The sequence below is a fragment of the Salvelinus namaycush genome, chromosome 15, assembly GCF_016432855.1.
Source record: "Salvelinus namaycush isolate Seneca chromosome 15, SaNama_1.0, whole genome shotgun sequence".
NCBI lineage: Eukaryota > Metazoa > Chordata > Actinopteri > Salmoniformes > Salmonidae > Salvelinus > Salvelinus namaycush.
Window position 1 is genome coordinate 31,385,237 of NC_052321.1, and position 20,641 is coordinate 31,405,877.

General features: G+C 44.8%; 1 protein-coding gene across 2 annotated transcripts; it reads right to left on the reverse strand.

The window, feature by feature from the left end:
• Nucleotides 1-5,028: 5,028 nt before the first annotated feature.
• Nucleotides 5,029-20,298, reverse strand: LOC120060425 (zinc finger MYM-type protein 4-like). Of its 2 annotated transcripts, none has more exons than XM_039009740.1 (26): nucleotides 20,245-20,298; nucleotides 18,282-18,768; nucleotides 17,889-17,972; nucleotides 17,688-17,737; nucleotides 17,317-17,481; nucleotides 16,801-17,168; nucleotides 16,445-16,622; nucleotides 16,089-16,301; nucleotides 15,655-15,802; nucleotides 15,236-15,351; nucleotides 14,573-14,938; nucleotides 14,251-14,401; nucleotides 13,954-14,114; nucleotides 13,496-13,658; nucleotides 13,248-13,364; nucleotides 12,937-13,128; nucleotides 12,429-12,574; nucleotides 12,021-12,150; nucleotides 11,582-11,758; nucleotides 10,501-10,595; nucleotides 10,099-10,255; nucleotides 9,697-9,848; nucleotides 9,292-9,406; nucleotides 7,565-7,798; nucleotides 7,269-7,392; nucleotides 5,029-7,095 (listed from the first exon to the last, which is right to left on the reverse strand). In XM_039009740.1, exons 1-26 carry the CDS (start codon nucleotides 20,278-20,280, stop codon nucleotides 6,864-6,866), a joined length of 4,557 nt encoding a protein of 1,518 aa, XP_038865668.1. In that variant the 5' UTR covers nucleotides 20,281-20,298; the 3' UTR covers nucleotides 5,029-6,863. The 2 variants fall into 2 exon arrangements, with proteins under 2 accessions (XP_038865668.1, XP_038865667.1); XM_039009739.1 differs by having other exon boundaries at nucleotides 11,985-12,150.
• Between the last annotated feature and the right edge of the window lie 343 nt (nucleotides 20,299-20,641).

Sequence of the window (20,641 nt, forward strand, 5' to 3'; positions counted from 1 at the left end):
GGGCTCTGTAGATGTCCTGGAGGGTGGGCAAACTTGATGATTGAGTTGGAGATGTGCGGGGCCATGCAGTCATGGGTGAACAGGGAGTACAGGATAGGGCTGAGTGCGCACCCTTGTGGGGGCAATGGAGTTGGCAAGAGCACAAACAGATCTGGGACCAGGCTAATATATAATTAATATTCACAATAATAATCTTCAGCGGAATCAATCAATTATGCAATAACCTCGACTGGTGTGTTTGAAGTACCCCGAAGAAACAATCTGCATGCCTCTGCAAGATCGTCATAGCATGAACCAGCCGCTAAAACAAAAGGTAGATGTCATCTGTGTCATTCAATGCTCCAGAGCTCAATATCAACTGTGACACTTACTTGGGTTAGGGTAAGCAGCGAAAATGTTTCTTTCTGCAACAACAACAAAAAACTGTGGCGCATATAGTGAGTGACACAGTAATGGTATTGGGAGATTAGTCACCCAGACACACTGTGGTGATGATGAAAGACCACTGATGTACTACTAACCTGGGTACTAGTCTGTTTGTGCTATCATGCTCAGACACAAACACAACAGTTCGTCTGTCAGCCTCCTCAGACAATGTGTGTATTGATTCTCATGTGAAATATAGCTGACAATTTAGCTATCAATTACAGCCCCCCACCACACACACACCTACTGCCACCTCTCTGGCCTTGTTCACAACGATCTAATTAATTTGTACAGAAATAGACTGAGCCCTACATTTCTGCAAAAACAGTTCGGCCTTGGATGTATCTACGATGTAATACACAGAAGTCACAGTTTCTATTTTATAGGAAAATAAAAATATGAGACAGATGAAGAGCACAAGTAAAAATTGAAACAGACAAAATGCTGAAAATCTACTGTAAGGGGATGATGGCCAACACTTACAGTAGTAAAATAAAAATGTTGGGGAAAAAATATTGTGGGGCTTACTTTTCCCAATAGACAAAATGCAGGTGACACAGAATCACCAAGTTAAAATATTTATTTTCACATTTATGCATTTCAACAACAAGTCCTCATAATTGCACACAAAAGCTTTACAATAGATCCCTCCATACGCATCACTTAGTATTATTCACCATCAAAAACCAAGCAAGGTAGGCTACTGTAGATCAATAGTTAATTTCATCAAGACATCTTCAGGATTTCATAGCTTTACAATGCTAAATTAATTTCAGAGCACGTTATTATTTGGCAATGATCAAATATACCACATTCACTCATCATTTTCATACAACAACCAATCAACACTTTTCATAAATGAAATATATAACAAATGTGTCGCTTAAATTCAGAACCTTTCATTCTAACAATCAGAAGAAACAAATACTGTAGATGAAAATCCAACAGAATTTCCATATCAATCAACTTGACAAAGTATATATATGTAACTTATTTGATGCAACAAAAAATACATTAAATAAAGAAACTGTAGAAGGAGAATTCTTACATGTTGCTCATATGCTAATATAAATCGATGAATTAAGCTGTAATTAAGGTAGCATTTACTGGGACTATCTTTACTGAAATTAAGCATGGATACCATAGTATATGACAGAAATTGGTAATTGTGTTAACCTAAAAACTAATTTGTAATTTAATCAAAGCAAAGGCTGTCATAATCAATGTGAGATCAACAACTATGAGGCAGACTCCCTCTGGGTGTATCCCAAATGGCACCCTATTCCATATGGGCCCTGGTCTAAAGTAGTGCACTATATGGGGAATAGGGCGCCATTTGAGATGCACACAGTGTCTCTCCTCTCACACCTCTGTGTGGGTTGAGGAGTGTGAAGAGGATGAAGAGGAAGATGAAGAGGATAACGTGTCTTTTTTACTCGTCTGACGAGTGGAACCTTCAGCGGCCCTGAACTGCCAGGTAACCTTCCTCGGTTGCTCGGTTACAGGGACTGGAACTTCCTCTGTCACTGGCTCGGTCACTGGCTTCACTTCCTCACAGAATAGATAAGGTAACACCTCCTGCTCTAGCTCCTTCCACAGATCCCATGTTGGTTGTTTGATTGGTTTAGATTTGGCCTTAGGACCAGACTCGGACTCATCAGAATCCCAGTCACTGTCTCCAACCATGGAGCCGAGTACAAAGTCCACTCCGGACCCGCTGTCATCAGAGGAGTTAGACTCCTTGGAACTACCAAGGAAAGAAGAGTGGCCTTCTGTTGCGAGCCGGTGACACTCAGGACCTGCTAGGTAAACAAAGCTATCTGTTGAGAGGAAGTCACTTTCCTCAACGTTGGGGCAGAGGTGTTTGGAGAGGGAGGTTGGGGGTGTAGACTCAGTCAGAGAAGGGAGAGAGGGGCGCTCCTCCTGTGCTGATGAGACAGCAGGGGGCACAGACACAGCCAGGTATACAAAACTATCTGTAGTAACAAACGGATCCAGGTCACTGCTGTCCAGGCCTGATTTATTCTGTGGTATCTCATGTCTGGAGGGGGATAAGGGGAGTGGGGAGTCAATGCCAGAAATTATTTGAACACTCTTGTTGCTCGGTGTCAATTCTGCCTGGTTTTCAAGGGTGGAACCATCATATAGATCTGGATTATCAGGCCCTTCATTGCTGGTGGACTGCAACTCACCCATTTCAGTTTCTTTCATCAAAGGTGATTCTTCCTCAAACCCATCCCCCTCACAGTGAGAGGAGCTCTTTAAGAGTGATGGGTAGCACCACTGGAGCTCTGTGCTCTCCTCCCTCCCCCAGTCTTTAAATGCCACCTCGTCTTTATCCTGGTCCAAAGATGTGTTGCTCCCCAAGTCTGACTCAGTCAAGGGTCTGTCACTACCATCTGAGGCGTTGTCCTCCTGGCTGGTCTGACTGGGGTTCGACATGAAGACTCCACTTGAGTCTGACTCCAAGGTCAGGTTGGAATCAGGCGAACCGTCTTCCTTGAGATTTTTTGTTGTCCCTGTTGAACACCCCATGGCAAGGAGTTCCAGGCTGGGCTGGGTACTGATCTGCTTAGGTTCAGAGACCCTTACAGAAACATCAGATTGCTCTGCTGTGATCTGTGAAGCTTTCTTTCTCAGAGAATCTGTCAGACATTGTTGTGCCACAAGTTCACTCTCTACTTCCTTGGCCCTTCTCTCCAGCTCCAGGAGGGAGAGTTCAGAAGCAGCACTAGAGGGTGGGTGAGATCCTCCAAACCCAGAAGGGGGTTTGAGCAGAGGCCAGTGCCTCAGAGAGCCAGTGTAAGACTCTGTGTCCCCCCAGCCTTCATCCCACAGTGTGTTCACCATACCGAGCACTACGTCCCACTCCTCCACCTCCTCCCCCTCTGCACCACCACATCCTGCTCCACCCTCCTCGCTTTCTGGATCTCCCTCCTTCACACTTGACTCAGCACCATCGCTGCTTTTACATTCTGGCTCCTCTCCTTCTTCCCCTTCCTTCTCTGGTTTCTGGAGAGTTTTCTTTGCAGAGTAGACCCTCCAATTTTCCAGGTTTTGCTCCTTCAAGGAGTAACCCACCCTACCTACCAATTTACCCTGGTGCTCAGAAAAAGGGGTGAGGCGAGGAAGATTTTTTCTCTCCATGGCACTGAGAACCACCAGGGAGGGCAGAGGGGGAAGGATAGGGAGGTTATGGATTGCACCGCCTTGTCTAACAGTTCTCTTCCTTACAATCAGCCTGCGAGGCCAGGTGGATTCCATAGGCTGGGGGCTCACAGCACGAGCAGGAGCAGGTCCTGGGGAAATCTGATCGAGCATGAGGGGGGTAGTGTCACGGGTTGGCTCTGGGGAGAAGGGAGAATCATTGTCAATGGCTGAGTCCAGTGCCTTGGTCCTGGGCGTAAACCCAAAAACCCCAACATTCTCCTCTTGAGACATTGAGCCCACTGAGTGGGACACCTCCCTTTTTTTCTCAATCTCTACGCCTTTCTCTTTCTTTCTTTCTCGATCTCTTTCTCCTATCCTTCTGAGATCCTCTTGAACACATTGGAGGGCTGTCACAGAGAGCTGGGAGAGAGGGGGTTTGGGAGGCGGGTGACGAGGCTGAGAGGGGGGTGATTCTTCGAAGATGAAGCTATGCTGCTGAAACGGCAGGGGTTTGGCTGGGGATAAGAACACAGGGGTGTGACAGCCTGAGGAGAGGGGTGACCCAGAGAAGGGTGAGATGAGAGGGGAGGTCATGCTGTGTTGTAGGTAGAGAGGATTTAAGAAATTCTTCTCCATTACGTCACCAGATGATAGTTCTAGATGCTCAAGATTCTTGGGGGGTGTCAGGACTTTCCAGGACTGCCGGCAGTTGTCCCCTCTCTTGCTGCTATCATGCTGGTGTTGATGTCTCTTGCCACTGGAAGAGGAAGTTCCCTCAGGGGCTGACATCATGGAGACACTGGGGGACACTGACCTGCCCCCAAACCCCCCTGGGGACCGGCTGCTCTGGCCAGCTTCAACCAGCTTTAGCTGGTCAAAGATCACCCTTTCATCCAGCCTTCTACCTACAGAAGGTATGGGAGTCGTGGATCGTGATCGTGCCTCGAATGTGATCATGTCCACGCAGGCACCTGCTCCCAACCCTAGGTTGCCATTGCTGGAGAAGTTGTTGTCCTGGCCTCCCCTGGAGGTTATTGTGTTCTGAGCAGAGCCATGGTCAATATGTTCATTGATACACATTGTGTCGTAGATGGAGCGCTGGGGGATGTAACCGTCCTCATTATAGCCATCCCCGTCTACACTCTTCTCCAGGCAGCAGGAGCTCTGCCTGCAGCAACCCGGTCGACTAAGAGGCTTCCCCATAGTGTTCTTTCCACTACCAGCAAAAATTGAGTTTTTTTTCTCAATAGTCCAAAAAGAGATCGTAATTCAAATATACTAGATACACGAGAGGTGCAGGGAGACAACTTAAAAATGTCTAAGATGTACGTCAGCTCATTCCTTTTGATCATGCAATAGTCAACTGTAAATATGAGAAATATTCAGATTGAGGAGTGCCATCTGTAAAATCTGTCAACACAGTCTCCTCTCAATAATAACAGTAGAGGAGCTTGGGAATTTATTTTTAGTCATACATACAGGAATATTAAAGAACAATTTTGCTCGCTTCCTGTGACTGCAGCCAACTACACAAAAACAGAGGAATTTAATAGTTGCAGCTTCAAAAAATAACACGACTTCAACAACATGATGCCGGGTAACTCACTGCTCTCTCTGTGCTGGTCCATTCAGAACCCCCAAAGCATTTCTCGTCTATCTCTGCATTGGTTTCTCCTCATACTTGTCTCTGCTGTCATCTACTTCCATTGTGCCCATCAATAAAGAAGTCAGATGCCAAACACTTGTTATTGCCATAGCAGCTGATCAATACATCCCCTTTCTTGCTTGCGCTCCTGAATAAAGCATTTCTGAAATGAAGAAATTCAGGTTTAGGAAACCATGTAAATCATCCTTGTCTGCTCACAGGCACTGATTATTTGACAAATATTTCAACACCAACGCAAACCGCCCCCCTCCTCTCTCTCACGCTCTCCATCTCTCACACACACACACAGATTCCCCTCCCCCATGTTTCTAAGGCTGCTTCAGGGCTTAAGAGGTTTGGAGCTGTTAAAGACTAACTTTGCCTCTTCTCTCTGTCCCCTATTCTCTCCATTTAGGTTTGACCGCCATGGGCTTTGATTTCCTCTCCAGACATAAATCAGCAGGGGAAAATCAGACGTTTCTAAAGAGGTGAAAAGGAGTCACAGCTTTGCGATCTTCATCTTATGTGACACTGACAATGATATCCTTGAAATTACATCATTTGAAACAAATCAGAAAATGGTATAGAAAACAAAACACGTCGTTATACAACCAGTTTCAATGTGCTTGGCTGAGAGATGCAGGAGGATAAAAATTCAGCCTGCAGTTTGATCTTTTATCCATCTGCCTCCTCTCTCCCACACAAACTCTTCTTCGCTCAACACTCAATCCCTCAGTACCACTTCTCTCAGTACAGTCCCCTTTCCTCCCACTCATGCCCTTTCGCACATGCAACGAGAACATGGTCTGACTATCTTTTCTATTTGTTCATCAATATATCATGTACTGTACTACAACATGACTCTGCACTGCTAAAGCAGGAGCATCACAACACAGATACATAACCCCACCTTGAACCATCAGTCAGTAAATCATACACTGAGGCAGATGAAAGCGACTCTTCAGCTCCACTCATTTTGCATACAGGACCAGGTGCAATTTACCATATCATTATTCAAATCTAAATGCTGATGACTTTCACAGTGAAGGAACATTTTCAATCGGTTTCTGAGTTTTATTCTCAGAGTCAGAGTTTTTTTTTTTTATCCCTTCAGAGAACAAACAGCAGAGCAGACAGAAGTGTCCTTTGCATAATCATGTTGCTTATTCAAGTCCATAACAGAGGGATCCATACAAAAAAAAAACGATGTACAATATTACGCGATCACCTTGGTTTAGTTGGTAGTGTGGATGATCGAGACTATGGAATTAGTTGTGTGGGCCCTTAGAATAAAAGGCAGATTAGTATAGCTATAGCAACAACTTAGAAAAACAAACGGACACTAATGTAACATTAACAGTATTTTTATGTTTCGTTAACAATGATTCCATTCATCCTCTAAAACTAGAATCTAGAAACAAAGACATTATGAAAGACTAAATGAAGTGTCAGAAAAGTATCTTATCGTAGTGTCTTTACATGATTGTGGATGTTTTTGCAACATGTCCATGTTGGTCTGAAATGGCACCCTATCCCCTATATAGTTCACTACCTTTGACCAAAGCCCTATGGGCCCTGTTCAAAAGCAGTGCACTGCACTATATAGGGAATAGGGTGCCATTCCATGAGTCTGTTATATCCACTACGAGCTATCATCGTTGTCGTCTGTGGAGGCTGATGAAGCTTCAGTAGAGTGATGATGCAGTGGAGGCTCATCCAGATGGACCTCCCGTACAGCCAGGATGCGTGTTAGCATGCTCTCCAGTGCAGCGCCTTCTAGTTGCTGGCCAGAGTACCACAGCGAGCTGTTGGAGAGGCATGAAAGCTCTGGCTGCAAGTAGAACAGGCCTGTCCTATTCTTCACAGACTCCGAGCTGGAGGAAAAAGAGGATTATATAATGAATCGATAGGCAGCCATTACAGAAACATTCTCTTTTTAGACTGCAAAACATTGAGGCATTAAAATGTTGTCAATATCTAAAACAAGTCATATGTACAGTAACAGAGTGAAATATAACAGGAATAAACATGTTTTATGTAATCTCACCATTTGGAGATGTAGAACTCGTAGAGTCTGACAGGGCAGCGTAGTGGGTTCTCAGTGTTCTCAGGCATCTCCATGTCACCATCCTGTTCATCCAGCTTCCTCTTGGCAGGCAAAGCTAGCAGCTCTGGATACACATACAAAGAGAAACAAATCAACCTACAACCTAGCGCATTATGGAGCTTGTGGAGGATGTTATTGCTTGGGATATGGCAATGCATTTCTTAATTGCTACTAATGGGATAAATAAAGTATAATATAATGTGATAGCCTTCAACACCATTGAGGTTGGAACTCACCGGCAGTGTCCTGACAAGGCCTAAACCTCAGGAAGGCGCTCTTGCCGTTCTTAGTGACCCTGGTACAGTGGGTGAAGTTGGCGAAGGACAAACGTCTGTGTTGGCTCTGGGTCTTGAACTGGAACAGCTTGGTTCCAAAGAAGAGCAAGGTGTTGAGCAGCACGAAGGGGGAGTGGGCCCCCAGCTGCTTACAGTCCCACAGGTATTCCTCCTCCACACGGGAATGCAGGTAGCCTAGAGACAGACAGTGGAGGGAGGGTCAGAGGTATGGGTCATCATTTTTTATGCATTTCAAATGTCCCAGCGATATTAAAAAGGGATATGACAGGCGTATAAAAAGAAACGTAGGGATGGCCCCCTTTTCCCCCCAATTTTCACCTAAAATGACATACCCAAATCTAACTGCCTGTAGCAAGGATATGCATATTCTTTGTACCATTTGAAAGGAAACACTTTGAAGTTTGTGGAAATGTGAATTGAATGTAGGAGAATATAACATAATAGTAGAAGAAAATACAAAGAAAAAAACAACAGTTTTTCCCCCCCTACCACCATCTTTGAAATGCAACAGAAAGGTCCCAAATCTAGCCATCACTCTGGTTGTAATTCCAATGGTGTCCACAAGATAGCAGTAGTGTATGTGCAAAGTTTCAGACGGATATCTTGAAGTATGAGCAAACTACATGACATTTAGTGTGAAGTCACCCAGGTACATTTGGGCAAATCGTGAAGGAGACATTTACATGACATTTTTCTGCAAGAGTATTGTCAAATCTGTATACTTGGACTTTGATTTAGCTTTTCTAGTATTAGTAGCCATGTTATAAGTTCAACATTTGCAAAACACCCAGTTTTCATAACACTCCATATTCTTGTATTTTTTGTCCAAAAGGAAAAGGCTTAGGTTAAGGTTAACAGCAACATTTTGCGCCAGATACAGGGTTTCCGTCCAGCTTATTGGCTATCTAGCTAGCTTTGTTTGACCCCGATTGGTACTTATTTGACAAAGTTACAGTCAATCAAGTGAAGACCGCCCATGTCATCAGCGCGCCATGAAGGCGTCGCTCTCTGACCAAATCTGGTGTCCTAAAGGATATACTACTCCCCTAATGATATAGTGAAGTCTGGTTACGTTCTAGAATCTGAGGAATAAATACGAACGTGATTTGACTGGTTGAAACAAAGGGTTAGAGGGTTAGGGTTAGATTTTCACAAAATTCCTTTCTATGCAAATTGAACAAGTGGCAATACAAAATCGATCGTGCATGTTATATGGACCTTTTTAGGATTTTAAAAAGATTTTAATTTCATCAAACAAAACGACACTTCATGTTATCTCTGGGACTCTTTGGATGATAAATCAGAGCAAGATTTCAGAATGTAAGTACACATTTCACCTTCAGAGGTGAATTTATCAAACCTTTCGCGGTGAAAAAAGTGTTTAGTTGTTAGGAGCTCTCCTCAAACAATAGCATGGCATTTTTTCGCAGTAATAGCTACTGTAAATTGGACAGTGCAATTATATTAACAAGAATTTAAGCTTTCAGCCGATACAAGACACTTATATGTACCGACATTTGTTGTTTCTCTAAAATCTGCGATTGTGACACATGGAGCTGCATGATTTACAACTGCCCTGTTTGGCGGGACGCCTATTCCTAAGAAGTTTTAAAGGGATACGACAGGCGTAGAAGAAGAAACTTATAGAAGACTAGAAATATTCTTACCGCTAGGCAGCAGGGTAGGTCTCCAGAAATGTAGCATCATAGTAATCTCCATGGTGAACTTGTGGTAGAGCACATCAGTGAAGATATTCTCTATCCTTCCATTCTCAAATAGATACTGGTGAGCCAAATGAGAGATGGTGAGGGAGAGAGGCATTAGGCACTGTATATCATATTTGGCAGAGGGGCAAGTACAATTTGATGTTACTGCCCCTGGGGAAGTTGCTATAGGAAAAGTCCAGATAATATTGATGGTAATAGTCTGCAAACAGTATTAGCTGCGATCACATCAGTATAACTGGGGCTTTAGACTGAACCGTATTTTAAGTATGGCCACTGACAGACAGAAAAGGTGGTACCACAGTGAATAACATAGTACGGAATAAGATAAACATGGAGGTTCAATACCTGCTGTATGCCCAGACAGAGGTAGAAGATGCTGTCAGCAGGGTAGGCCTGACCGTTGGGGCGACGGACCTCACTGATGAAGCGACAGAGGCCATAACTAAGCTCAGAGGAGTTACACTGCAACACGTCCTCCTTCAAAACCATGGACTTAGCTGCCGTAGGAGAGACAAGGGCACAGAAAACCAGATGAGAGAACCATGGATTTAGCTGCCATAGCGAGAAAGATGGCCACTGAACACCACAGAGGTACTATACATAAATACCGCTAGCATATTTTAAACTCATCTGGGCATGGCATCTGAGATGTTGCAAGGCACTTTAATTAACAAATCAATTCAAATCAATCAATCTACATGACAAGCAAAGACCTAAAAATTGCATGTGCAGTTAGAATTGACTCACAGGGATCTTTGGCAAATTCACAGTCAAACCGCTTGTTCCTCTGCAGGACCCAATTCTTCCAGGCTTTCACCCCGTACTCGTGGTGGAGTTTTGATCTGGCAGGAGGGAGTGAAACAGTTTGCTCCACCATGTCCATAGTCCCACTTTGCTTACGACTCTGCAATACAGAAAGGGAAAGGGGAAAAAGGTTTGGACCAACAACGTAGTGGAAGGAGAAAGGACTTGCTTTTACTGTATAATATCTCTGATATCATTATCTAATAATGAAATCCTATTGCAGTCAATAGTAATAATGGTGCTGATGTGACCTAACTAGTTATGTTACCTATAGCGTTAGACCAGTAACCCCACTATAAAATAAATAGGGTACCGTTTGGGACGCACACTACAGTATAGACATACCCGTTTTCTGGGAGGGAAGCCATCTTTGGGTCTCTTGTGTCTTGTGGCCTGTACAGTCAGCCTCTGTACCTTCACTGCAGCACGATCAAACGACTCTGAAACAGCATTGAATACACAGTTACACAGGGGATACAAATGTGATCTGTGGGAATTGGCAAGTTCATCATTAACCACGTTTCCATCTACAGTTTTTATGCGAGTATCGTATAAAAATAAATCACGACAGCTGTGATGGAAACAGGAAGTGTCGGTGTAATTTTACAAATGCCGACATAATTTGTTCGTTCGACACGGTGGGATCTTTTTGTGTCTGTTAAATTAATTGCCGGGGAATGTTGGTGGAAACGCCATTATGCGCAAATACTGATAAAATAACCATCATATCGAAGTAAACTTGGGAGTCACGCCCATGATATGGTGTGGAGTCCTCCCACTACGACTCGGGAAACCATGCAGTTAGGCTATAGATGAAATAAGTTATGATGAACTTCACAGGGTGGTGAACGTACACGGTGATGAGGTTGACGCCGCTTTCCAATATATATTGAGGGTTATATTCTGGTGACATGATGATCGATGCTTGACTGCAGTTTATCCATAATAATCTCATGTAGACTAGACAACCCGCACGGCCTACCCGCACTGTATCTGAGAGATGTTAGCTAGAGAGCAGGTGCCAAGACCAGAAGAGACATATTTGCTATTTAACGCAACAACTTGTGACAAAACTATCGGTAGAGTTGAAAATGGGATGAAAACACAAACTTTTGATTTTTATTCGGTGCATGAAAACTTAAGCGAAAAATACATTGTGTGTGCACTACGTCATCATGCACTAATTGTTTCCACAACAAGTAAACTTGGTAGAAACATACAACTGGTGGGAAAATGTGCATATTTTCTATAAGCAGTTTCTAGAATATTCGCATGAAAATCTGTCGCAAATTGAATGGAAACCTAGCTAGTGCAACTATAATTTATTCTTAACTGGATAAATAAAGGATGAATAAATATTTTTCACCTAATAAAAAACTTTGGAACATAAATGTAGCTATGTTGTTATTCTCAGAGCCTTTCTCACCAGGGGGGTAGTCAGCCTCTAGGTCCAACATGCTGGGGGAGGATGTTGTGCTGGGGGGGTCGACAGGACCCTCTGCCCCTCTCTGGGGGTTGGATGTGGACTCATCCTCTCCACCCCAGCTGTGGGGGGTGGACACAGCCTCAGACTCCAGGTCTCCACTGTAGGCGCTGCCTTGGTCTGTGGATAAACACCACACAGACAGACACCATGTTATCTAACCCTTCAGTAAGATCCTCCACCAGAGTGATTTTCATTTAAAAGGTTGCTTTTCTAAAAGAGTGTTTATCTATTAATACAGGTTAGTCTAAATATTGAGATAAATGCAAGAGAGACCCGTTCAAGAAAGCAGCAGTCAGCTGATGTGCCAAGCAAGAAAGTTAGACAGTCACGTTCTCATACATACACAGCCGCAGCTCAGAGTACAAACGTTTCTCTTCACCTCCATGGGAGACAGGTTTGTCTTTCTCCTCTTCCTCCTGCTCGGCCATGGTTTGAGATGCGACACCATCTTTCTTGTCCTTGAGCTCTGAACGGCTTAATGAGGGGGGTATTACCATGGGCACTGGCACCTGGACAGAGGGCAGAGAACAAAACATGGTTTAACCAGCCAAGTTAACCAACCATTAAAAGAACAGACAATGAAACATGGTGGGGGTATTAGTAGGGTCCTCAGAAGAATAACAATCCAAAACACGAGGGTGTGTGGGGGGGCATGTGAGTGTTTAGGCCACCAAGGATGGGTACTTCCTGGTAATTCCCTTTGAAAAGTGGAAAATAAAGTATCTATTAAAGGCATTTAAAGAGAAAATTGATGTAGGCATGAGAAGAGGATGCAGAGCAAACGTACAGGCACGGGGATACCCATGGGCACAGGAGTGTACTGGGTGTACAGGTTCATGGGCACTGGGATGAAGACTGGCACAGGAACGGGCATCACAACCACCCGTACTTTCTCCCCGTTCTCTGTGTACGTGAACCCAGTCTCTGTGAACCCTACAACAACAACGAGAGAGAGAGAGACTATTATTTAACCTTTATTTAAAGTCAGTTAAGAACAAATTCTTATTTACAATGACGGCCTACAATCAGAGATCCTTACTAACCCTTTAAACCAAGTGGTCGTACTATGAACATGTAGTGGAAGGTCTGATTTACAAATTCAGTGGAAGGGTGGGGCCATTGAAATATAATGAAGATATTAATAATACCTTTATGGACGGGACATCTTAAAAAGTAGCTAGTTTGTTCCAAAAATATAAAAATAATTTAAAGAATCAAGATATAGAAATCGCTGAGTTGGCATCAGCGACTAGGTTAGCATTTCTGATGTTTCGGATGTCAATTTGTTGTTTTACCCATGGGTGCCATTGGTTTCTCTGCTGTCTGCATCTGAATCAGGCAGCTGGTTTCCTGGTCCAGCATGAGGGGTTTACAGATGATGGCCTTGTTCTTCATGATCCGACGGCGGGCTGAGATCCTCATGGCGTCCGTCTGGGTGCTGGCATCGCCAAGGCTCTTGCCGTGAGAGTTAGACGTCGGAAGAGCACCTATAAGCAAAACAAAAAACAGTCTGAACTACAAAAGCTTAAATTAGTCGACCACTTCTTCACAAATGTCTTAACCGTGCTCGGTGTTAGCCAGTGTTCTCAATGAGTGTACTAGCTACCTGTCAGGGCAGTGGCAGCCGTAGCATGGGGCTGGCCAGCAGGAGAGGTGGCCAACGAGACAACATCAGCAATGACAGGAGCTGGCTTGGAGAGGGAGAACAGAGGTTGGGACGGAGCTACAGGGGGAGAAAGAAGGGGAGACATGTTGAGTAGTAGACCTAAGGCAGTCATTAAACTGAGATGCAGAGATAGGTCATCCAACCAGGTAGTCGTTTTCAAGAGAAACGTGTATATAATTTAGTAGTACCCTGTGTAGTAGTGGTGCCGTTGCTAGTCCGAGGGTGCAGCTGGAAGGTCTGATAGCAGTACTGAATAACACACTCCAGGTTACAGAAGTGCCTAATTGCCCCAAAACACTTCAGTTGCTCTATCATCTTCCCTTGACGTCTGCAGCACTCACACTTAGCCATCTGGGTAGGGGAAGGACAACAAACAGTTCAGCAATTCAAAGGGCTTCAGCCATTTGTGAACTACATATATATGTCCTAGGAAGTGGTTGTAAGGTAATCAAATCAAGAGTGAGAGATCAGGGCATGTATTCATAAAGCGACTCAGAGTAGGAGTCCTAATCTGGAATCAGGTCCCTGCAGTCTTATTCATTGTCGTCTTAATGCAAATGTTTATCCCAAATCAGCACTCCTACTCAGATGCTTGCTACATACAGCCCCAGAGGTCAACATGCATAAAGATTATTCTGGCTCTGACCTCATAGAAGAGAACAGTATAGTTGGACATGCACGCGTCCCTGCAGAACTCTTGCATCCTGCCACCAAAGTGGTTGTGGATCATCTTGGGGCTGATGTCGGCACAATAGGCACACGTCCGCCATGGCCCCTTCATGTCGTGCTTGAAGAGCAGCTTACAGCCTGTTACAACACCCACACACAGACAGGTTAATGTACAATATTATACTCAAAACAAATTATTACATCATTGTTATATTTATGGCATAAATTGTCAAAAAGGACTAGGAGAAAGAGAGAAAGGGTCTTTGGTACTCACTCTCACTGCAGAAGGGCCGGTCGATGAGGTCATATCTGATGACTTCTTTGACCACCTTCTCCAGTTTGCAGTATTCACACCTCACTTTGATATTACTCCGTTTCTTAAACTCAACACAGCACAGTTTACAACAGAACTGCATGGTGCGACCCTGAAAGAACACAACACAAGCCCAGGAGGACAAACAGCATTAGAGATAAAACTACAACCCCCATCGCAAAAGCATTATTAGACAAAACTACAATACCTATCACAAAACGACCATTCCCAGAACACCTCAAATGTAATAAACAAGGTACAGGATCAAGAGAGAGGTACTTACATTGTACTCATAGAGCTCAGGTTTCCAGCGGAACTGCTGAGGACACTGATGGCAGGAGAGTTTCACAGGTCCACTGGGGGCGGAGGTAAAGGAGGAGGGTGCCATGGGCGGCCCTGGTTGATGCTGCCCCACCCCGTAGGCCCTAGCCAAGCCTGGGGCGGCTCGAAAGGATAGAGGTGCAGCAGAGGTCTGGGTTGGTGGGTACGGGCGGCCAGTGGTGTGGACCCAGGACGGGGGGTAAGGATGGGAGTAGCCCTGAGGTGGTGCTGGAGGGGTGTGGAGGTACGGAGACACCATGGGAGGAGCAGTGGATGAGGAGCCGTTCATCTGGCCCAGTTGGGGGGGAAGCTGGCTGCCTTCAGCCTCCTACCACATTACATCAAAGGAGAACACATTCAAAAACATGATGTATTCTGTACAATCCATTATATATAGGCTGATTGGTATCTTTTCAATTTGACCTGTATTGTATGCATTGCGTTTTTTATGTTTGGTACAATTGTCAAATAAACCTGAACCTAAATGCATGCTGAAAAACACAAAATCCCTCTCAAATTTACCTAACTGAGAATGAACAGTCTCTAATATGCACACACAGAAAGCACAGATCATATGTAACATACAGTCTGTTTTGATCCATTTAGCCAATTAATCAACGAATACCCGGAAAGTCTTGACGCAGGTGTAAGAGCAGAAGTTGCGGATGCTGCCGTCTACCATGGCCAGGTGGTACTGAGAGACAGCCTTCACTTTGCAGTAGGTACAAGGGAATGCCGTTCCTGTGTGTGACAACTTTTTTTAATACCACTGCAAATAAAAATGTTAAACCAATTTCATGGCAAAATATTGGTTGAAACACGAAATTGTTTGCTGGCTAGCGGAAAATAAATCCCGACCGAATCCACTGCAGGGTTTTTTCCACTCTCTGAGTAATAATTATTGGACTAAATCGACATGCAGATGCATCCCAGAAAAAATTATAGCAGTCAAAAACATATTTCAAACAACATATGGCCTACAATATTGATCAATGAAAACACATTTGTAGACTTCCGCTTATACAATGGTAAAGTCAATGCTACCTGACAGGTCGTTCTGTGGCCGGCTGTTATTGACACAGATGGAATTGCAGAAGAGCTCCACCTTGCCATCCATATCGGTGCTCTCCACCATGTCAGACATGAGTCTCAGATTACGACAGTGACCGCACGGCATCACCTTGGTGGTCGTCTATCATACAGGAACAATGGGAAAGAGTTGATAAGAAGAAGAGATTTGATGATGGCGGAGGTGGGACAGGGGGACTCAGTGAGACAAATGTGTATAATATCAATAATGTATTCATAGAAACTCATTGAGAGAAACAAGACTCGGAGGGGAGGCCCATCCTCCACTGAATATACCTGATAGAAGTTAAGAGTACATATGACCATCAAGGCCAGACCGTTTTTAAAAGTGGACTCCAGTTTCTATGGAGGACTGTCTGTGTGTGTACTACCTGACTGTGCATACTTACCCGTTTAAAAGTGCTAATGCAGGTTAGACTGCAGAACTTCATGGTGACGCCCTCTACTCGGAGCGACCGGCAGTTCCTGTCAGTACTGGCGCAGTACTCGCCACAGCTCTCACACACATTTATGACCAGGTTGTGGGAGGAGCGGAAGCGCATGAAACACTCATCGCTACACAGTTTGTGCAAGGAGCCCTGGTGAGTCACTTCGTGCTGAATCTGAGATGGGGGGGGGGGGGGGTTATCAAATCAGGCAGGATGATAAAGTCAAATCAAACATTTCCTCATGTAACTTCACCTGAGGTTGACTTAGAAATGAGAGTGAACTAGTCAAACCAGTGGTTGTCTGTTTTCTCCCTTACCGTGTCGCTCTTCTTGCACATACTGCACATCGGGGCGGTGGGCTCTTGGAAAGAAGGCATGGAAATAGTCCCTGGTTTCCTCTTGCGGTTGAACACAGAGAGGCAGAACTGGCTACAGAAATCCTTCAGGTTATTGTCTGTAATCACACTGATTACATCCTTGGGGTCCTCGATCTCCCTGAAGAAATGAAATGTTATAAACGAGTTATAGACAGATTAAATAGTTATAAACATCAATACAGCTATGAGCAACGGGGGAAGTTATTTGGTGCACCCCCACAGTAACTCCAGGAATCAGATGATAGCAGAACGATTGAAAATTGAAGTTGAGGTGAGTCAGTAGCCGAGTGACTCACTTTAGGCACTGGTAGCAGGTTCTCAGTTTGATGGGAGGCAGGGTGAACCCAGTGAGGCAGACAGTGGAGCAGAAGAGCTGGGTGGATCCTTTCCGTTGGAAGGCAGTCTGACCGCGCAGCAGGATCTTAGAGCAGCCTGAGCAGGACACACGCACTGCGTTGGCTGGGTTGGAGCCACTAGGGGGCTGGGGCTGGGGAGGGGGTGGCTGGGGCACTGGAGCCAGGCTCCTGAGGGTTATCGTTGGCCCCTGTGGAACTAGACTTCTTCCTGGTCCAAATATGGAGGTGGGGGTCTGGGGAGCAGCAGTGGGCGAGCCATACGCATTTCCTCCACCAACAGAAAAAACAGAACTGATCCTCAGCACCTCCTGTAACATACAACAAATAAGAACAAAGAATTAATAATGATAATAATAATAATAATAATATAGCAGCAATAATATAGCATAACAGAATCATCATATCCATATGTTGTAAAAGGGGACATTAAGGCAGGGCATGGGAGCCTTTGCTGACCTCAGGAGCTGTGTTGTCCAGCTCCTCCTTGATACTCCGTGTTGAGGGTAGAAGGGCGCAGTCATATCCTTCATCTATAGGCTCATCCTTGATGTTCATGAGGGGAGAGATGGGTGGCTGTTCTCTGTTCCCTACCACTGGGTTCTGGAACACACTCTCTGACCTCTGGAGGTCAGGGCAAAGGAACGAAATAGATGAATGAAGGCGACACAAAAAATAAATAATGTTCATAACAGCATTCCGCAAAAGGGAATTATCCTGAAATCTCTCGCGCTCTCTGCCAGTTCTTTCTTGCTGCCCCTCTCCACTTACACTACCGGTATACTAAAGTCATACACTACTGGTATACTAAAGTCATACACTATACAGACCTCTTGACGGCTGGATCCCCCAGCAATAGACCGATTCTGTCTTACTCCATCTGACAGAAATGGAGAAAAGGCCATTTAATGGAATCATCACAGCTCTAATAATGTGCATACCATGTGCATGAAGTGTAAAAATGTCCCATATCATGTTCTTTATTGAAACTATAGTTATAACTAGCAGGACAAGTTTGCTTGCAGTCTTACCCAAGCTGTTATCTGGTGAAGGGGACTGAGATAGGTTAGTTGAAAGATGGCTTTCTCCTTGCATTTGACTAGCCACCTCAGAAGCTGCCAAAAGAATGACTGTTGTTAAGCAATGCACAAGAAGTAGGCCTAAGTTCAAGGGAAATGCCACAAAAAAAACTATATTTTTGTTATTTGTTTCATTAGTCCACTGTTGATACAGTTTGCATAAAACATTCTGGGAATGTATCAACAGTGGATTAATGAAACAAATACAACGTTTTTGAGTGGAATTTTCCTTTAAGTAGTAAGAAACGTAAGTAAGAAAAATTATATTGGTGATAAGAAGTAAGAAATGCATGAGGAGTAACATCACAGGCAAACTCAGACTAGGCATCATGTTTTCATTCTAACCTGTTCTAATATTGGAAAGTGAGACTGCATCAAGGAATCTGTCAGTGGAATTTTGATCATCCTGAGTCTCTGCACGTCGTGTGTCAGGCGATCCAGCCGGCCGTCCGCCTGACTCTCTGTCAGACTCTACATCACCCAGTGCCACCTTGGGCAGGGCTATGTCCCACTCCTCCTCCTCATCTGCCCCAAACACAGGAACCCCATCCAGCTCATCCTCTGGCTGGCCCACCCCCAGACCAGCCAGGGAGAAGGTGGTACTGGTAGGATGAGAGATGTGAGGGAATACATTCCCCTCATCGTCACTGCTAAAATCATGGTCGACGTCAGGCCGTCCGACTGGTTCTGGTGCTCCAAAGACTGGTCCGGTTGAGATGCTGCTCCAAAGAGATCTTGTTGACAGGGGAGTGTGTTGTCGCTGGGACTCACCAGCCGTGGGGGCTGAGAGCTTCACCGCCTCATCAAAAGCCTTGGACAGCCGGAGTTCATGCTGTGGGAGGAGACAACTGGTTAAAAAATGTGGTCTTGGGGCCTCCTGAGAGGCGCAGTGGTCTAAGGTAATGCTAGCTGTGCCACTAGAGATCCTGGTTCGAGTCCAGGCTCTGTCATAGCCGGCCACGACCAGGAGACCCATGGGGCGGCGCACAATTGGCCTAGCGTCGCCAGGTGTTAGGGGAGGGTTTGGCCGGCAGGGACGTTCTTGTCCCATCGCGCAATAGCGACTCCTGTGGCGGGCCGGGCGCAATGCACGCTCCCCAGGTGTACTGTGTTTCCTCCGACACATTGGTGCGGCCGGCTTTCAAAGTTAAGGGGCGTTGTGTCAAGAAGCAGTGCGGCTTGGCTGGGTTGTGTTTCGGAGGACGCACGGCTCTCAACCTTCGCCTCTCCCGAGTCCGTACGGGAGTTGCAGCAATGGGACAAGACTAACTACCAATTGAATACCACGAAATTGGGGAGAAAATAGGGTATAAAAAAATACAAATAAAAAGTGTGGTCTTCTCTAGCTCAGTTGGTAGAGCATGGCGCTTGCAACACCAGGATAGCATGTTCGATTCCTGGGACCACCCATAAGGGAAAAAATGATCCATGCATGACAGTCACTTTGGATAAAAGCTTCTGCTAAATAGCATATATTCAAGCAATATGGCCCAAGGGGGTGTGGTATATGGCCAATATACTACAGCTAAAGGCTGTTCTTAAGCACGACTGAACGCAGAGTGCCTGGATACAGCCCTTAGCCATGGTATTTTGGCCATATACCACACCCCCTCGAGGTTCCTTATTGCTATTATACATTGGTTACCAACGTAATTATAACACTAAACAGAAATGTTTTGTCATACCCGTGGTATACGGTCTGATTTACCACGGCTGTTAGTCAATCAGCATTTAGGTCTCGAACCACCCAGTTAATAATTACATTTTAACCAGCGTAGAAAGCTATGACATTATTCGTACTAGTGCAGCAATAGAGGGGGAATCGTCTGGTTAGGATTTGAACCAGAAACCATATTTCATACAGAGCAAACACACTCCTGCCTGTGCCATGAAGGCTCAGACCTCTGGACAGTGCTGTAGTAGCTACACAAACAGCCGCAATGGGCCTTGGTTGAACCAGCGACCCTGGCCTGCCATACCGTTTCGGACATAAGCCGTTACACTCACACAGGGACGCAAACGCATAATACTTTTGACAGAACTGTGATATATTATTTTCACTGGAGCCCCTTATTGATATGAGGGTTGATTATTCTACGAACACTACTAGCTAGCTAGCTTAAAATAGCTAACCTAGCTACATGGCTAGCTAGCTCTAACTACTGTAACGTTAAGCTACATAGTCATGCACTTGAGGAAAATCTAGCAAGATAGCCAGGAAGCTAGCTGCAACAAGGCTGGGCAGAAAGAGATGGGTAACTAGTTAATAAGATAATAATGCCTTCATTATTTGCAAACATATTTTCACCTGAGATTTTTGTTTAGCCTCCTCTGACTCCGCCATGTTTTGGTCGCGCGCTGTTCTTCTCGGAAGGGGGGTGGGTTTCTTTTGCAACTAACGTTAGCTAGCTAGATAACTAGCTAGGATGCACTGCACACAATGTTATTGTTAAAGACAGTGCAAAAGCGACTTCACGATGTGCATGAAAATATATGATTTGCAGAATGTGTATGAAATAATTGTCATTGAGGTGGCATTCTAATTTGTGTTTAAGTAGCTGCTAGCTTTTCAATGGGAAATAGCATGCACATCGAACTATCCCTTTCTGCTGGTATGGCTGTACCGTAAAGTTCCATAGATAGGCGCATACTCTGTCTGTGTTCGTGGGTAATTTGATTCAGTAACGCAATACATTAAATGTAAC